This window comes from Talaromyces stipitatus, genomic scaffold (genome assembly GCF_000003125.1).
Source record: "Talaromyces stipitatus ATCC 10500 scf_1105507295541 genomic scaffold, whole genome shotgun sequence".
Classification (NCBI taxonomy): Eukaryota; Fungi; Ascomycota; class Eurotiomycetes; order Eurotiales; family Trichocomaceae; genus Talaromyces; species Talaromyces stipitatus.
In genome coordinates this window covers 414,261-431,101 of record NW_002990115.1, presented here as the reverse complement: position 1 = coordinate 431,101, position 16,841 = coordinate 414,261, and the positions used below count along the sequence as shown (strand labels likewise).

The following is a 16,841-nucleotide window of genomic DNA, read 5'->3' as shown; positions in this document are numbered from 1 at the left end:
AAGATAATACTCAAGCTTCCCTCAATGGTCTCGATGCTTCTAGGCCGCGCTGTGCGTGACGATACTCATTTTCAATTGTCTTGTCATATTCTTCCCTTCCTTGGTCAGTGATCTATACAACGATGCAGCAATCCACAGGGGCTAAACATCCGTGTTTTCCTTTAAACGACTTAGTCACATTTGCTTCGTCAACATATTTTCGTGTCTGCTTTTTGATTTGAGAATTTTGATAGTTTCGGGAGATTACGTGTCAACAGAACGACTTTGTGCGACAGTGAGTTCGGGTATACGACAGATTGATATCAGATAAACAATACGATCTCCTCTCTATTGATGTATAGTTTCAGAATGAATACTGAATTTGATCAAAGTTGACGATGTTGTGATAATATAACCCTAATAACCCTGTAGTAAAAGTGGGCCCGTAGGCGGTGAAGTGGAAAATATGGCGGGCCGGATAAGTTCTGCAAGCTTCAAAAATAATTTTTCTTCTTATCAAAGCAAAACAACAGCTCTGACACGATATATTGTAAAAATGAAGCGCAAGCTAGATGCTAACGACGTTCCATCAACAGACGCCACAGGAGGAGAGAATGAAGCTCAAATCACATTCGAAAGTCTTCCTCTTGATCCGCGATTACGCCAAGCACTGGTGAAGGAAAACTTCTCGAAGCCGACGCTGGTTCAGTCCAAGGCTATACCTTTAGCTCTCGAGGGGAAGGATATACTAGGTATTTTTCATCTTGTTCAAATAATGAAATGTCAATTTTTGCTAACTTGAATCAGCGCGGGCTAAGACGGGGTCGGGTAAGACTGCGGCATATGTTCTTCCAGTGTTGCAATCCATCTTACAGAGAAAATCGGTACGTATTGTCTTATAAAGATTCAATTGGACATAAACTGACAGGTTATTATTTCAGAATGATCTCTCATTGAAAGAAACCTCTGCTCTCATCCTGGTCCCGACGAGAGAACTCTCCGAGCAAGTCCAACGAGTCATTGTATCCTTTTCGTCGTTCTGCGGAAAAGCTGTGCGCTCCGTCAACTTGACCCAAAAAGTATCCGACTCAGTCCAACGCGCGATGCTCGCTGATGTTCCCGACATTATCATATCCACCCCAGCACGAGTGGTTTCCAACGTGAATAACTCCGCCTTATCTTTGGATCATCTTAGGCAATTGGTGATTGATGAGGCCGATTTGGTGTTATCGTATGGTTACGAAGATGATATCAATGCTTTAGCCAAAGCTGTTCCTCGAGGAGTTCAGACATTCTTGATGAGCGCAACTCTCACATCTGAAGTCGACACATTGAAGGGCTTATTCTGTCGGAATCCCGTGATTCTGAAATTGACCGAAGCTGAAGATGAAGGTGGTGGCATTAGTCAATTCGCTGTGCGTTGCGCCGAAGACGAGAAATTCCTTCTCACATACGTTATTTTCAAGCTACAGCTTGTTAAGGGAAAATGTATAATCTTTGTTGGAGATATTGATCGTTGTTACCGTCTCAAATTGTTTCTGGAGCAGTTCGGTATCAAAAGCTGTGTCCTTAACTCAGAGCTTCCGGCCAATTCGCGCATCCATGTTGTGCAGGAATTTAACAAAGGTGTATATGACATTATCATTGCAGCCGATGACCAAGAAGTCCTCGGCACGAAAAAGATCAAAAAGACAGCTGCGGTCAAGAATGCCGACTCTAATGAGGTCGACGACGATGCCGAAGCAGAAATAGAAGAATCAAGCGATGACGAGGTCCAACCAGATGAAAGCGCATCGACGAGCAATAAAAAGCAAAAGCTATCCGGTAAGCAGAAAGATTACGGTATTTCTCGCGGCATCGACTTCCAGAACGTCGCCTGTGTGCTCAACTTCGATCTACCCACAACATCCAAATCCTACACCCATCGTATTGGCCGTACCGGTCGCGCCGGCAAGACAGGAATGGCACTCTCCTTCGTCGTTCCCAAAGAAGAATACGGCAAACACAAACCAACCAGCTACCCAACCGCAAAACATGACGAAGCCGTCCTATCCAAGATAATCAAACGTCAGGGCAAACTCGGCCACGAAGTGAGACCCTACCACTTTGAAATGAAACAAGTCGAATCCTTCCGATACCGTATGACCGATGCCCTTCGCGCAGTGACTCGATTAGCAATCCAGGAAGCACGTGCGCGAGAAATCAGGCAGGAACTCATCAAATCCGAAAAACTTCGTCGCCATTTCGAGGAAAACCCTGATGAACTGCGTCATTTGAGACATGACGGTGAGATTCGTGCAGTCAGGATTCAGCCGCATTTAAAGCATGTGCCGGATTATTTGATGCCGTCAAAGGGGAAACAGGGCCTTATGGCGGAGGATTCGCAGCGGCATGGCGTTGGGATTGGGAAGACGAGTGAGAATCGGATTCGGAAGGCGAGGGAGAGGAATAGAGGTAAGGGAAGACGGGGTGCTGTTGGTAAGAAGGCGGACCCCCTCAAGAACTTTAATGCAAAGGGGCGGAAGAAGTAGATTATGAAGATTTACGTATAAAAGTATTTGGATGGTTAGTGTACATCAAAATTGAACTGTTGTTCACCTTGGTTTTCGGTTCAAGTAAAGAAGTAGTTCCATATTCTATCTATACAGCGAGCCCTAGCAGTACGCTTTATGAATCGATTTTGGTCAAAACATTGTCCAATGCCTTTCTCTCTTCTAGTCCATCAACCCCGAAAGAGAAATGTATCCATTTCCCACCACCTTCACGCCGGACACGATGAATATGCTTCTCAACTCGACGAGCCTTTCGCAAAGTTTCTTCATATGCCTTCCATTCATTGACTCGACGCTGCTTCTCGCGCGCAATCTCAGCGTCTCGTAGATCTTGCTCCGTGAGCATAGAGGTTAGATCGTTATCGGAAATTCTCACCTGTGCCCCTCGTGGCTGGGATGCCGGAGAATGCCTAGATGCAGCGAGTGGAAGGAATGAGATGGTGGAATCATCGGCATCAATATTTTCTGAAGGTATCCAGCCAGGGCCGAGGCCGATCCACTCAATATCTCGCCATGATCCATTCCATGCTGATGCAAGCGTTTGGAACGGTTCATCGTCGTGCAAAGTGCGGCCGTCCCAGCTAAGAGCTCCAAACCACTCACCACATCCTTCCAGATCTAGCCATTTGAGACAATATGTTGCACGAGAAAGTCTGCGTAGGATATTCACGGCTTCAACCCAGTTGTTTTCGTCAATGCTGTACGAATCCGTGCCACCCGCAGCAAACGACACAGATCTTATCGTTGGATGCTTCACTCGCTCATTGATTAGATTTGGAGTCAGTGTTGGGATTGGCCAATGCGCAAGGGACAAATGAGTGAGTGTAGAGATGTGCGAGAGCAGATTAAGAAGCGAGCCCCAATTAGCTGCTGTACGCTTGGGATGGGCAAGAGACAAGTATTTCAGATTTGGGAACCGGAGAACTTGAGATGGTGATTTGAAGAGAGGCGAACTCGGCGACGATACAGAATGCGCATCGGCGGCCTCAGTCGAATCCTCACTATCATCCCATGATGCGGGGACCGCTTCTTCCCTCTTAATGACCGGCGTGCTTTTCTCCTTGCGAGGAAGCAGAAGTTGCTTGCTTAAAAGCTTCATACTAATCCAGTTCCCGACTGCGCCACTCAAATCTAAGCGAGTAACATAACCCACTTCATCTCCGGATGCTGCCTCTGGCGATGAGAAAAAGTAATTAAGAATATTCGCCGAAGACGTAGTATCAGATCTGGACATATGTGTAGCGATATAGCTCAACAACAGTAGTTTGAGCCGACTTGGAATCTCTAATAAAAACTCATTGTCATACTCCAAATGCCATGGCCAGTTGACTGCCATCGACTTCAACACGGCATGTTGCAAGCCATCCTTCGGCGGGAACTTCACCCCGGGAAGTCGCTCAAGTCGGTAAATGACCTGATTGTGACCTACTGAAATACCGCGAACTTCATCCGTCTCGTTTCTTGGTGCCTGGGTTTGTAGCCAGCTAGACGGAGGTGGAGGCCCGGGAGTTCTACGAAACAACCGGCCACCTACTGGCCGCGCATTTGAGCGTCGTCGTGGTGGCGGTGTCTCTGGGATATCGAGGATATTCCTGAGAGAAGGATGAAGCGAGCGTTGCGTCAAGGCCCGTGAAGTATTCGAAGGGCTATCGTTAGAAGTACCAGCGACCTGGGTTCGACGAAGATGGTGGATGAGGTCATTTACCGACGAGGTCGTCTCAGATCCTGAACGTGAAGAGTTACCATACTGCCGTTTGGTGGTTGACGATTCTAACGAGGGATGAACGGTACTAGCAGGTTTAATAGAGGAGTACTTGTTGTACTTTTTGGGCATGGAGGACAACAAGCGTTATGTGATGGGTATAGTGGGAGAGTGGAAGAACAAAAGAGGTAACCTCGACGCCGGTTTTGAGGAATTCGCCCGCCACTTTCCAAAATGGGTTACCTCACTAATGACTTCACTGATAAAGTGATCGTATCATTTACAGTTCTTCTTTTAGACAACTAATAATGTACACTTTTTTCCCCCCTCAAGTGTCCCGCACCCAAGATTCATCATTCATTTTTCCTTCCCTCTTCGGGCCCTCTTGCGCCCAAGTTTCCGCAAGACTGGCCTTAGGATCCTCATCTGATAGACCTCGAGACCGCCTCAAAGCGACCACCAGATCGCGAACCTTTCTAGTGCATTCCTTCCGCAATTCAACGGCTTCTTCCCCGTACATTAATTCCTCGTTCAACACTCCGAGCGGTAGCTGCGCTACTGATGCATTGCGTTTTGCCGCCTTCTCCTTCAATTGTTGCCATCGTCGTCGCAAGTCACCAAAAACAGCTTCCCTGTCAACTTTATCGCCGAATGTGATGCTAACACGCTTAAACACCCGAGGGAGAAAGCGTGGAAACCCGCGATTTTCATGCATGACTTCATCTGTGCCTTCGATCCAGATCGGGACGACATCGGGGCATTCAGATGACTCCAAGATGAGACGAGAAACGCCCCATTTGAAATACCGCATAACCTTCTTCGGAGACTGGTGTATCATCCCTTCCGGAAATATATGAACCCACGAATAGGAATTGCACGCATATGACGAGGGGGCCATGATTGAATCCTCGCCGGTGGTAGTGTATGCGGTAGGAAGATCGGAAAACGGATCCACACAGACGTTTCGAAGACTCCAGCGTTGGCGCTCGATATTCGCAAAATGAGGGTCAGCGGGGAACGGCCCTTTAGACAAAAGCCGAATCCCCTGCGTCATTGTAGGCTGGAACAAGCCGCCGTAAGGTGAGTACGCGAGTCGATGTGTGGGTAGAACCTGTCCAAGTGTGAAGAAAGCTCCTCCGGCACTTTGAGTTATAAGTCACAGTGACCCCGACTAAAGGTGGCTTCAGCTCTTACCGAGTAGCCCAACAAATATCATGACTACCAAACCCCCATCGCCGATTATAAGAAGGTAGGTTGAAGTGGTATTTAAATGGTAAAGCTCCCCACATCAAAGGATCATCCATACTAATCTCCAGATCAGCGACATGTTGGAAAGTGTTGTTTGTATAGTGTTGTTGCACGTACGTACACGCTAATGTGATTAGATACTGTTTGACATCAAGCAATTAGCCTCTATCTCTTGCGAAAAGAGCATGTAAACCCACCTGTAATTAACCCGCGCGTCCTCTTGGATGGATCTCGGCGCGAATCCAGTAGCTCTGTAAATTGCTCCAGTCCATTGACTTCCAATTTGTTCAATCCCAGTAAAAAGCTCCTACACAGAGCGCCAACCTGGAACATAGTCATTGACGAGCAGGCCCTCCACCAGGCCGAGGGCCGTTCGGTAGTTGCTCCTAGAGACATGATGGTTGGCGCTCAGTTGCACTCACGAACGGGCTAAATCCCAATTCAGAGCACTTTGTGCAGTCGTGTATTCAGCGCATTGAAAAGCGAATCTCAATTGAACAAGCCCCGAGGAAAAAAGAAAAGAGAAAAGAAAAAGGAGCGACTGTAGTTGAATTGAAGAAAGAAACAAAATAAATTGTTGAACTGGCCACTGACGATGGCAGCCCGTGACTCGTGGATGCGCGCACGGACCACTCCTCCTCCGCGGCTTCCTCGACTTCTTTCAATCCCAACACTTTACGAACCTTTACGCTGTTGTCTCCCCAGCTTCCACTCTCTTTCAACATGTTCAAAGCTACCTCTCCACTGTTAGGAGGGCTGCTATGGTACTTCATCCCTCTCGTCTTGGGACATCATCCCTGAAGCATTATAGAAGAAACAACAGCTAACCAAAACTTTTTTTCCGATCATATAGGAAAATCCCATGGCGTCTCTCCAGTCGCCAGAAATTCCGCCAGCGCAAGCGTCTCCGCGCAGTTGATCAGGTCGTTGATACCGTTGCCGCAGCACTTGAGCGCAATGGACTTCCTCAGGTGAAAGCTGTTGAGCGATGGTACGCCGAAATGCCGCGGGAGGAGGAAATGCTCCCGAAGGATAAATATTCGATATACGACCGGAAGGAGAAGAATTATCGCAAGGGTATTCACAGTAAGTTTTCTTCTGGCCTTGTGTGAATTGGCAACATTCGAAAGTCTTTCAACCAAAGATATCTAATACATGCGTCTGTAGAATTGCCCAAATGGACGAGAGTCAGCCAACGTGTCAACCCTCCTGGTTTCTAATGTGCGGCGCCATCCGATTTGTCTCCGCCATTGGCTAGTGGCCACTTATACCAATCCTTTCTCGAATTGTTGAGATCAAGACAAACCTACATCGAGGCCTGAGTCCACACCGCGCATTCTTGACGGTGCACCGGGCCTCGGCTTCCAAAACACTACTGTATATTATGCGACTTCGATGAAACCATTCATCCAGCTTTATTTGTCAATTTGTGCATTATCTACTTGGAATTGTCTCGGGCGTTGAATGTGATATTAGAGGACAGGTTAGCAAAGGAAATTTATGCGAGACTGCTCTTTTGCCAAAATCCATTCGTCTTTTTATCAACACTTACTATCATCTAAGTAGACAAAACAATATGGTGCAGTTATTCATGCATGAATAAGGATATGAAAGTGTTGCAAGGCAACCGAAAAAGATTGACGGTGATCATGAACAAACAATCTCGGCGTGATTGTGTCGAAACTCCTTTCGAGACTCTTCCAATCTTGCGGTAACATCCATTCGATTCTTCCAGGTATTAGCGGATTCATCACTCGTGTCACCACCCATCTGCCACTCCTCGAGTTTTGCCCATCTACCCATTCCACCGTAATAATACGCTTTTCTCTGTCTGTTAGGCATTTCGAATCCTTGCGGTGGCCTCCGGAGCATCCAATCTGCTGGGTCAATCACTGACTCGAAAACATCTTCCGCCGAGCTCAGGAAGACCTCGACTGAGCGCAGTTCCGCGATATCGTGATTGAGGCGTACTTTGTTGATAGCAGCTCTCCATGACTCGATAGAATCAGCCCGCACTCTTCTGCGGCTGACTGGAGCCGAGCTTCTTCTACGATTACTTTCCTTATAGTCAGCTGTCCCAAAGTCGCATTGTGCGTATCGTCGCATGTATTCTACCGACGCACCGCAAGGGTTGACGTAAACGAGCCATTTCTGATTGTTGATCCAGTTCTTGGGTAGTATGGGAAATTTGAACCCACGTTGACCAGGCTGACACTCATTGAGTAACCATTCGAGGTGTCTGTCCAGGGTATCCATAAAACGCAACTCGACATCTAAGACCTCGCATCGTCTGTTTGCAAGAGCTTTGGAGAAGGGCTCGATTTGTTCCTGGCGAATCTGTCTTGTATCTGAAGGGGATATACCACCAGAGTCTGGCCCGAGGCCAGAGCCGCTGCTAGTATCAGGGGTCATAGGACTTCCTGGCCGCCCTAGAATCCCCGACTGGTGAGGTAGAACCGACTGCAGACTGCCCATCTCCAAACGAGTTGCCCAGTTTCGGAGATACCTTAACTGTTGAGTCTTACGAGTCATAGCATGCGTAGAGACTCTGCCCATCAACACTGGATATTCGGGAGAAGCTTTCTCTGGCTGCGGGATTCTTCCTTGAAGTGCGCCATCGCCTACCGGGGCAAGAAAAGAACCATTCTTGTCAACAGTCGTTGCCGGACTGAGCCGTTTCAAGTGGAAAGGAAAAGTAAGGTATGCTAGTGAAGGTCGATGCGGTAAAATATAGGTATTGGGGGGACTGGAAGGGTCCGGGATATCCCTTTCCGTAGCGACAGCATCGGCAACAGTATGGTTTAGTTTTCTTTTTCTCAATGAAGCTTGTATCGAGCGCCTTCTTGAGGAGCCAATTTTTCTCTTGGAACGCATCTGGTCTCCTCCGCTGTGCGAATCCCACCATATTTTGCTGTAATCGTCACTATCATCCCACGATAACCAATTCCAGAATATCGAATACAGATTCTTCCATTTCCGTCTTCTAGCGTTATATCGGTCTTGCGGAATCCAACCATACCACGTTTTCACGTATCGAGTCTCAACCGGCTTTCGCTCTTCTAGAATTCTTCCCAATGTGAATTGCTGAAACAAAGATCCAAGTTTCCAGATCAGAAAAGCGGCGCTAAACGCGGCAGACGCTCCCATCAAGATATACGCGAGAATTTGAAGACGCCGGAGCTGGCGAAGCACAACCACTGCTACTGTTTGTACTGACAGAGACGGCGATGGCGATCGGGGGCGAGATTTTGGTAAGCGCAACGGTGCCATAGTTCAAAGCACCACTCTGTTCAATGTCTCGCCATAATGATAGAGATGATAGTCGTCGAATGTCACAGGAAGAGAATCGTGGATATTTGTGCCGCCTGGAGTTTTCCTTTTAGTCGGCGTAAGGAAAGTGGAAGCTCGAAGAATAGGAAGGAGCCGATGGGCAGTATTAGCCATGTCCTTGCCTGAATTCTCCTGCTCTGTCGTGTCTAACACCTTTCCGTCAGCAATAGACGCAATAATGCTGAATTTGACAAGTACAACATGCGTATGTACCTTTACATATTTCGATTTTATCATCTATCATCGGCAGACATCAGATGAAGTGAGTTACGTGCAGAGTGCGAACACATAGGATCACAAGAGGCTTAACAAGTTGGGATCATACAGGGATTTTCAAAGATGGTTTTAGCCCGTGACTAAAGGCAATTCTTGAAAGGAGGGATGTTTTCTTGCTTTGCCATGCTCGAGTTTCTTGTACGAAGCCTCCCAGGTTAGGCGCACGACATCTTTCCTTTCTATCATCTGGGTTCAACTAGTTCAACAGGCCCTTAACAGTTCAATTTTTTCAAGCTGTGTCTCCCTCTTCAAGTTGATATCAGAACCGACAAACCAGAAATACCTAGACGGAATGTAAGTTGGCCATTACAGGCTGTTTTATGCGGTCTTCATGATGAATATAGAGGAAGGGCCAACTTCATGTTGGCCTATAATCATAATGAAACTTGATAGGAAGACGAATCGGTTTGGACAGCTGGAATATATGGCCATTTTATGCCACAAAGATCCTTTACTTTGTATAATCAGCCTTCTATATATTCTATCGATGGGAGATACAGTATGAACCAGTTCCTCAGTTCTACCAGCGGCAGCAATGGTACGATCTGCACTTCTTTAAAGGGTCAACCGCCAAAACTGGCTTCTCGTACGAAATCCAACTGTATTGGACCGACCACGTCTTCGAAGTCATTAGATTGAACACGAAAAAAAAGACCCATTCAGGAAGATCCGGAAGCGTGCGTTACGCTAAGCTCCAGGGCGTGGGTGAGAACTCTATAATCGAGTGGGCCATTCAAATCAAGATAGTATAAACAACTACTATCTCTTAGAGCTCCCTCGTCCATTTTTTCATACATTAGCTGGCTACAAGCCAACTAATTATGGGAACTACTTCCTTCCTCAAGCTACAATTGATCCGCCAGAATCGCTCGTAGGAGCCCTACGGCCATGGGTTAATAAATGGCTGACCTGGTTTTCCACTTCGGATTCCTCCGTGCGAGAAACCCTAGATCTACCCCTGCTACCGGATCCAGTGCTACGGGGGGCAGAGAAATGTGATGACGGTGATCTAGCTGCTCAGGGCTTTCTTAAACTTCTCTATCAACTTCATACACTTATCCCTCAGAACTCTGTCTTTCTTCCAAAGAGAATTCCCAGGACATTCAAACTGGGCTTATGCTATCTTCTAGCGGCAAGATTACGTTGAATTCTCTCAGGAGTTGCTCCGTATGACTGGTACAACCTCCACTCCATATGAGATTCAGATACGGCAGATTGTTCGTGCAATATACGCGTAAACGCGTTAGACCGCAGCGTCAGAGAGGCAAGTGTCTTTGTATTGTAATAGCACTATGAGCCTATGTACATAGGGAGGTGGATGGGAAAATCAAGTCTTGACTGCGTGAGAGATGACGAGCAACTTGCGAAGGCGAGCGGCTGACTCTCCTGAAGCAGTCGTAAGTAGGAAGAACCCCGCGGTACGCAGTACGTGAAGGAGGAAGACTAATCCCTGTTGGAACGCAATACGCTATCCCTATGATAATCGGGAATGAGTCAAGGAATCCGTTACACTACTAACATGAAGAAATTTCGAGAACTAGAATTCACATACTGACGAGATATGGGCGTATCCAATCAGCTCTACTGGACATCATCTCACGATCTAGTTTGTACAGGATTTCACATATAAAAGAGGTCAACATTCCCGACAAGTCTTGTATTAGAGCGTGTGCAACAACACATGAAAAATTCCTAGCTCCTAGTTCTTGCTATTTGCCTATTCCGTAAGTATTCATCCTAGCGTAACCAAGCTCTTAAGACCCAATAGAACAACCTCATTTATGTTAAGGGACTCGCTTCTATACTATTGACTTGTTTTGAATAGCAAGAGGTCGAATTTCACGAACGAAGACTAAGAATTTATCTGCCAAGCGAATAAGAAAGGGAATTGGACAAAGTCAGTCCCAACTGATAACAACAACTCATTCTGACGAAGTATGACTCTGGCCTAAAAAGGGGTCTTGTTTCTTCAGCTCCTCGATGATTGACTCTTCTAGCTCTTGTAGTGATATGCCTGGAACTACCTCTGAGGTATCATTCTTCAACCACTCTGTGATAGTCCGCTTGATCCATTCCCGTGCCTTTGTTATTTGCAGCTCCCAAAGTGCTTTCGAGGCTGCATGCGTATGGGTTATATAGACGACAGTAAGGATAGTATCGCTCAATTCACTGATACGATAGCGCATGGCGGATGACTCTTGATGAAACGTGGAGTTGATGAAATTTTTAAGAGCATTGCCAACGTATTTCTGTTTGAGGAGCTCTCGAAAGTTAGAGCCGGCGAGCTTGAATCTGCCGTCCGCTTTTTGCAAGCGGAGGATTCCTTCCAGGGCATTGGTATCGGTAGCGTCCAATGCCGTATTGCGTGATGCCGTACTGGGAATTGAATCGCTACTCATGCGCGCGTGCGCGATTGCCCTATCTCCAACTGGTCCAGGTTGCAAAAGAGAGCTCACATCAGTAGCTTGCTCACTAGTGAGTGTCAATTCTGATTTGAAGGAGCTGTTGCTTTTTCTCATTCTTCTCATGCCAGAGGCCTTGGCAGTGATTGAACATAATGCGCCCTTTCTATTACTCTCAAAGCTTGTGTCGTTCGTGCTATTAGCATCAAAGAGTGTGAAAGGTGTGTCCCAGGCTATCCTTGTGGGATCTAGTGCATCCCGTGGGTTGTGTGCCCGCATCAACTGAGGGACTTTGATAGCATCAGCTTTATAAACTGATATCCTTTGGTGTTGGGATGTAGTGCGATCAATAGCCACATAGCTCGTCCACTTGCTAGGTATAGACCACATTTTCCCGACTCGCTGTGCTTCTTGCTCCAACACCATTTCAAAACCAGTTGGATCAGTGGACTTGAAGTCTTGGTTAAGCGAATGTAGCCAACTTTGTCCAGTTTCAAAATCGTTCATGAAGGCTTTCGCAGCAAGATAGTGGATTGTTGTCTTGTTAGCTATCATTAGGATTGGAAGCTGTACTGTTAGCTTCTCTCCTTTATCAGTGGTCGCAGTGATATTGATAGTGTTTGGTAGTGATTTCAAGTCACTCTCTAACATGTAGTAGAGAGAAAAATGCGAGAAGGCATTTAGGATAGGAATATGATGTGGAGCCCGAACACACTCTGGGTATTGCACTTTATAGCCTGCAATTTGCCGCTCATATGTTTTTATGACAGGATGTTCCTCAAGTTCCACAGTGCACTGAAGGCGAGATGGTGTCAACGCTGCCTTCAACATTTGTATTACTCTTTCCTGCCACGAATTCATCAGGGACTCCGGCACAATCTCTGCATAACCGCCTCCTTGCTCTCCGATGCCCTCGACCAGGCGATGAGAAACTTGGCCTCCAATTCCAAGGGAGAAGAATCTGATATTGGTATCGCTCTCCGAGACCGCTTTGCGCACTAATTTTATCACATTGTCTACATCCCAGACCTCGCCGTCAGTCAACAAGATAACACTGGTCGGTACGTCATTCTGCTTATTATAGTGATCCAGAACACTCTCAAGCGCGCCATATATTTCGGTGCCACCATAATTTGCTTGAAATTTATTAACATGCTGCGAGGCGATATCCATGTCCTCTTGGCTGTATCTTTTCGAAGAGGGCCATAGCCACGTGGGCCTAGAACCGAAGGAGCTGATGTTAAATGAGCATTTTTCAGGGAGGCTCCTTAGGAAGATGTTCATCACATTAATGAGAGAAGGGATCTTTGACATCATTGACCCTGATCTGTCCGCCATGAAGATGATTTCGCCAGCGAAATCTCCCACATTGACATTTTGGCGAAACAAATCACCAGGGTGCAAGGTGAGAGCAATCGTGGAAAGGGAGTTCTGACCTGGCTGCATCGCAGCAATAGCCCGTGACTGTAAGGACTCGCGGGAGCTGGACAGAATATGTAAGACGAAATCTTGGTCAAGGATAGCATGTCTGTCCGATAACGTTGCCCTTGCCTTGGAGTAATCGGTGACGTCCGAAGATGCATCCACGACAAAATCCCTGAAACTTTTGTGGGAAACAGCCCCCAACTCCACAGAAATTGGATGTGACCTCGACTCCATTTTGCGGATGACTGCTGGCATCGATGCTTGAACATTAATTTGCAGGCCCCCCGTGAGAAGCGACCTATTTTCGCTGTACTCTGACGGTGGGTTTCCGTATCGCGGAGCGATAGATGTCGGGATCGTCAGTACCAGTCCTCCTGTGCTATTATCCACCTTCAGAAGGTTGGCATACGTGATCTCAACCTTGACGGTGGTTTGTGCGGGAATATTTCCAACGCTCGTTTCAAAAACCTCTGGAACTAATTCTTCAACCAACACCGCGATCTTGCGTTGGGAGACAGCATGTTTAAAATCTGCTCTGGCCTCCTCTTTGGCTTTTACAGCTCCTTCGAGGAGCTTTTCATTTCCGATCCAGCAGCGAAAAGAAGTGACAACCGAGCCATCATAAACGGGAAAGACATATTTCACATTGTGTGAAACCGAAGGAACGGCACTGAATTTTTGCACAACCTTTGTTGTGCAATATCTTCCATGAATATCCACGTCAATCGAGACACTCAGCAAAGGGAGTGAAACTTCGTGGCCAGCAGGACTGTCTCCTGAAGGAGAAGCTGTCGGCATGTCGGGAGAAGTACTATTGCCGCACCAGCTCGCAGGCACCTGAGGGCGTCGCGCGAGCCCGCGGAATAAGCTCTTATAATGTTCATTGTATGGGGCAGAGTCTAAGATGGTACGTCTAACGAAGAGGCCGGACTGCAAACGGCCAAGCGCATCCATCCTGATTTCAGCGATGTCGGGAGAGAGATACATAGAGAAGTAGAGGAGATCGAAGGATGAAATGCTGCCTATTTATAACGAGTCGTGTTCATTTTTCAGCCTTGTCGTTGTCGGTCTCTAGCCGCTCAGCCTCGCAGCCTCATGCACCCTTGCTCCTACACCGTGTAACAAGGATTACGCAAAACACTCCACTCCTATGGACTATTGCGTTGATAGTCACATCCCCGGTACAGCCTTGTCATTTCAATGAATAGCTAAGCAGCAATCAATCAGGATGGCGTTCCAGATATCCATCGGCGATATACTAATGCTGTCGAAGCTTGCCTGGGATATCTCGCAAGAGTTTACATCAGGCAGGAAATCAGCGCCCGCAGGGTTCCAAGAAGTGCAGAATCAACTAATCTCACTTACCCATGCCCTAGAATCGTTGAAATCGCTCTCCAGTGAGACCTCGGGACAGGAAGATGGGGACTCATTTAACAGCATCACACCGATTCTGCAGAATTGCCGCTTTACACTGGAACACCTTGAAGCCCTCGTGAGCAAGTATATGATAATCGTGAAGGACGATGGACTAGATGAATCAGAGAAAAACAGATGGAGAGAGGAGCTTCAGAAGAACTGGAAGAAGGTGTGATGGACAAGAGAAGGCGGCGACCTGAAGAGGCTGCAGCATAATTTAGGAGTCCATATCACCAGCCTCAACCTTACCATTACAGTATTAAACAGGTAATCGCCTTCTTTGCTGGTGTCAAATATCGTGACTGAGCCGCTGTCAATAGCGGAAATAATCAGAAAATAGGCCAGCAAGTACACGATGCTCATGAAATGCTGAAAGAGATCCATGTTTGGTTCACGAGCAATTTGAAAGACCGTCCGACAAGCTTCAATGAACCCCTTCGACGTCGCAGGAGGAGTCACTAAAACTTTCTTTCTCCTTGTACCGGGGAGACGATGGGCTGTTCGAGACCGCTCCTTTATGCGACAATGCATCCTTCAATGTTGACTGGCTTCGAGGTCCAGATGAAGATAAACCAGTCTTCAAGTGTAACTGTCAGCTTCGAAGGACTACATACGGTGACATACACGACGAGGAACTAGGACAATACCTCGGTGAGTAATTTCTCGTCGTGCATCTTATAAGTTCTAATAACCCAATCAGAATCACAGATGACCTTGATCGTGTGCTCCAACGGACTTTCGCAGTCATGGAAAATATTATGGCTAACGAGAGCATCCCGGCTCACCTCCCTTATAATCCGAAGTATAACCCCATCTGGTATGAAAGGTTCTGTCTCTCGTCCTAAACATGTCACTGACCTGAATTATGTCTGGGTATATTTGATGGTATCATATTCAAACTTGCAATCACAATGACCAGGAAAGCATGGAATCGAGGGGCGGCCTCGTTGATGGCGTACCCATCAATCAATCCATATACCAAGCTCCCTGTGATTTCTGTTCTGAATATGCTTTGGTATGTTTTATGGCGAGTTTTGACTACGGCCTTTCTTTCTAAAATCTACTTAAGCGAGACAGGTCGCTTATACGGGAAAATCGAAACTGTGAAATTTACAGCCAACGGACGTAGTTACTCTACCGGTCCTATCGAAGCGGTGCAGATGGTCCACTTCCGGAATTTGACTGAAACTTTAGCGTGGTCATTCAATGAAGCGGCAGATCTTATGTTGGATGCTCGCTTGGATATACACAATTCTGACTCTATAGAGGATGAAGCAGTCGAATATACTATCACTGGTGAGCCCCTGTTTACCCCTTTGGTGACGCGGATGATAGAACTGAACTTTACCAGTCAGCGATCAGACGCTAATTACACACGGAGAGAATGCATCAGTCGTGCGTATAGCTGAAGCAGACTGTCTCTTCCGGACAGAATCTGGACAAGAAAATATGGTCAAAGGTGTAGGCGTGGAGATAGAGCTACCGGACATCAACTGTAAGAATACCCTCCTCTTATTTGACATCTGCTAACATTCCTAGCTGCAATTTACTTCGTTCAACAACTGAATAGTCTTCAAGAAGGACTACTTGGAGTCAGGACTCAAGAGTTGTTACGCAATGAGAAGTTGGTATGCAAGATGTAGGTTTCCAATTGACTGCTCATTAAGCTCAGAACTGACATACGCTACTGAAGAGACCTTGGCATTTTGATTGTATACGATTATCAAATAACAAATGCCGTCCTATATCTCGTTATGAACGTGCAGACAAAGAATTATCGCATGCTCATTTCGAATGCATCAAGATCCATATGTCTAAGTATCGAATGTATGACATATATCTTGTACTATGCACCTCTCTTCTCGATGCTAATTGTTCAAGCAGTGTCTTCGGAAGCTTTGCGACAGGTTTCTGAGTCGTAACAGATATCCATCCCGTGTGACGGCCCGGTTTGTATTGTAGAGTGCAGCAACCCGGACAGGAAAATTGTATACCAGCAGCGAAGCAGATCAGATCTGACATGTGCAGATAGACGTGGTACGTTGACCACCTGGCAAGTGCACCGGTTCTTTACTGACGAAACGCCCAGCTCAGCAACTACTTATGATGATGTTGCAGTCGGTAGTGAGAGGCAAGATATCCTTTGATTGCGTATTCATACTTGCGCGTGTTGACCGAAATACAGGAGATCATACGAACGCGTACCCAATGATTGAAGGGCGTCAATACGAGATAGAGGGATAGCAGTGCCCTATAAGAATCGGAGTACCTACCTAGGTAGGAAAGACTATGCATTACCGTGACTTTGATTAACAGGTGGCTGAGTACCAAGTATGTACGACATGTTTCTTTGAGGATTGAAGGATTATCAGCATATCTGTTAGTATTACAAGGTCATATAAGACATCGTGAGAGAACCAGAGCATCATAATAGCCAGCAACAGCTTAAAACAAAGCCTCATTGCCAAACTTTTGAGAGTAAAGTCCTAATGCTCGAATCGGCTAGTAGAA

General features: G+C 46.6%; 7 protein-coding genes across 7 annotated transcripts; 4 read left to right on the top strand and 3 right to left on the bottom strand.

Moving 5' to 3' along the window:
* Positions 1-535: 535 nt before the first annotated feature.
* On the top strand, positions 536-2,582 carry TSTA_024840 (ATP dependent RNA helicase (Dbp9), putative; the record flags this gene model as incomplete). Its single annotated transcript, XM_002479551.1, has 3 exons — positions 536-731; positions 787-863; positions 921-2,582. The coding sequence occupies 3 exons, from the start codon at positions 536-538 to the stop codon at positions 2,508-2,510; spliced, it is 1,863 nt and encodes a 620-aa protein (XP_002479596.1). The 3' UTR covers positions 2,511-2,582.
* A 9-nt stretch (positions 2,583-2,591) lies between these two features.
* On the bottom strand, positions 2,592-5,877 carry TSTA_024830 (tafazzin; the record flags this gene model as incomplete). Its single annotated transcript, XM_002479550.1, has 5 exons — positions 2,592-4,353; positions 4,577-5,375; positions 5,428-5,538; positions 5,603-5,621; positions 5,679-5,877. 5 exons carry the CDS (start codon positions 5,875-5,877, stop codon positions 2,647-2,649), a joined length of 2,835 nt encoding a protein of 944 aa, XP_002479595.1. The 3' UTR covers positions 2,592-2,646.
* A 296-nt stretch (positions 5,878-6,173) lies between these two features.
* Positions 6,174-7,024, top strand: TSTA_024820 (mitochondrial 54S ribosomal protein YmL31). Its single transcript, XM_002479549.1, has 3 exons — positions 6,174-6,245; positions 6,335-6,567; positions 6,649-7,024. The coding sequence occupies exons 1-3, from the start codon at positions 6,205-6,207 to the stop codon at positions 6,699-6,701; spliced, it is 327 nt and encodes a 108-aa protein (XP_002479594.1). The 5' UTR covers positions 6,174-6,204; the 3' UTR covers positions 6,702-7,024.
* Positions 6,980-8,751, bottom strand: TSTA_024810 (uncharacterized protein; the record flags this gene model as incomplete). The annotated part of the gene is made up of 2 exons (XM_002479548.1): positions 6,980-7,015; positions 7,141-8,751. 2 exons carry the CDS (start codon positions 8,749-8,751, stop codon positions 6,980-6,982), a joined length of 1,647 nt encoding a protein of 548 aa, XP_002479593.1.
* A 459-nt stretch (positions 8,752-9,210) lies between these two features.
* Positions 9,211-9,839, top strand: TSTA_024800 (uncharacterized protein; the record flags this gene model as incomplete). Its single annotated transcript, XM_002479547.1, has 2 exons — positions 9,211-9,241; positions 9,556-9,839. The coding sequence occupies 2 exons, from the start codon at positions 9,211-9,213 to the stop codon at positions 9,837-9,839; spliced, it is 315 nt and encodes a 104-aa protein (XP_002479592.1).
* Positions 9,840-10,906: 1,067 nt separating this feature from the next.
* TSTA_024790 (von Willebrand domain protein) lies at positions 10,907-13,868 on the bottom strand (the record flags this gene model as incomplete). The annotated part of the gene is made up of 1 exon (XM_002479546.1): positions 10,907-13,868. The coding sequence occupies one exon, from the start codon at positions 13,866-13,868 to the stop codon at positions 11,010-11,012; it is 2,859 nt and encodes a 952-aa protein (XP_002479591.1). The 3' UTR covers positions 10,907-11,009.
* A 274-nt stretch (positions 13,869-14,142) lies between these two features.
* Positions 14,143-15,973, top strand: TSTA_024780 (uncharacterized protein; the record flags this gene model as incomplete). The annotated part of the gene is made up of 6 exons (XM_002479545.1): positions 14,143-14,499; positions 14,780-14,981; positions 15,075-15,147; positions 15,250-15,725; positions 15,763-15,825; positions 15,870-15,973. The coding sequence occupies 6 exons, from the start codon at positions 14,143-14,145 to the stop codon at positions 15,971-15,973; spliced, it is 1,275 nt and encodes a 424-aa protein (XP_002479590.1).
* Positions 15,974-16,841: the final 868 nt, after the last annotated feature.

What these genes read in the sequence shown, in the direction of transcription:
- TSTA_024820 (XM_002479549.1), top strand. Translation starts at nt 6,205, where the DNA reads ATGTTCAAAGCTACCTCTCCACTGTTAGGAGGGCTGCTATG. An exon ending in CTGTTAGGAGGGCTGCTATG is followed by an intron (nt 6,246 to 6,334) that starts GTACTTCATCCC and finishes CCGATCATATAG; the next exon opens with GAAAATCCCATGGCGTCTCT. An exon ending in TTATCGCAAGGGTATTCACA is followed by an intron (nt 6,568 to 6,648) that starts GTAAGTTTTCTT and finishes ATGCGTCTGTAG; the next exon opens with AATTGCCCAAATGGACGAGA.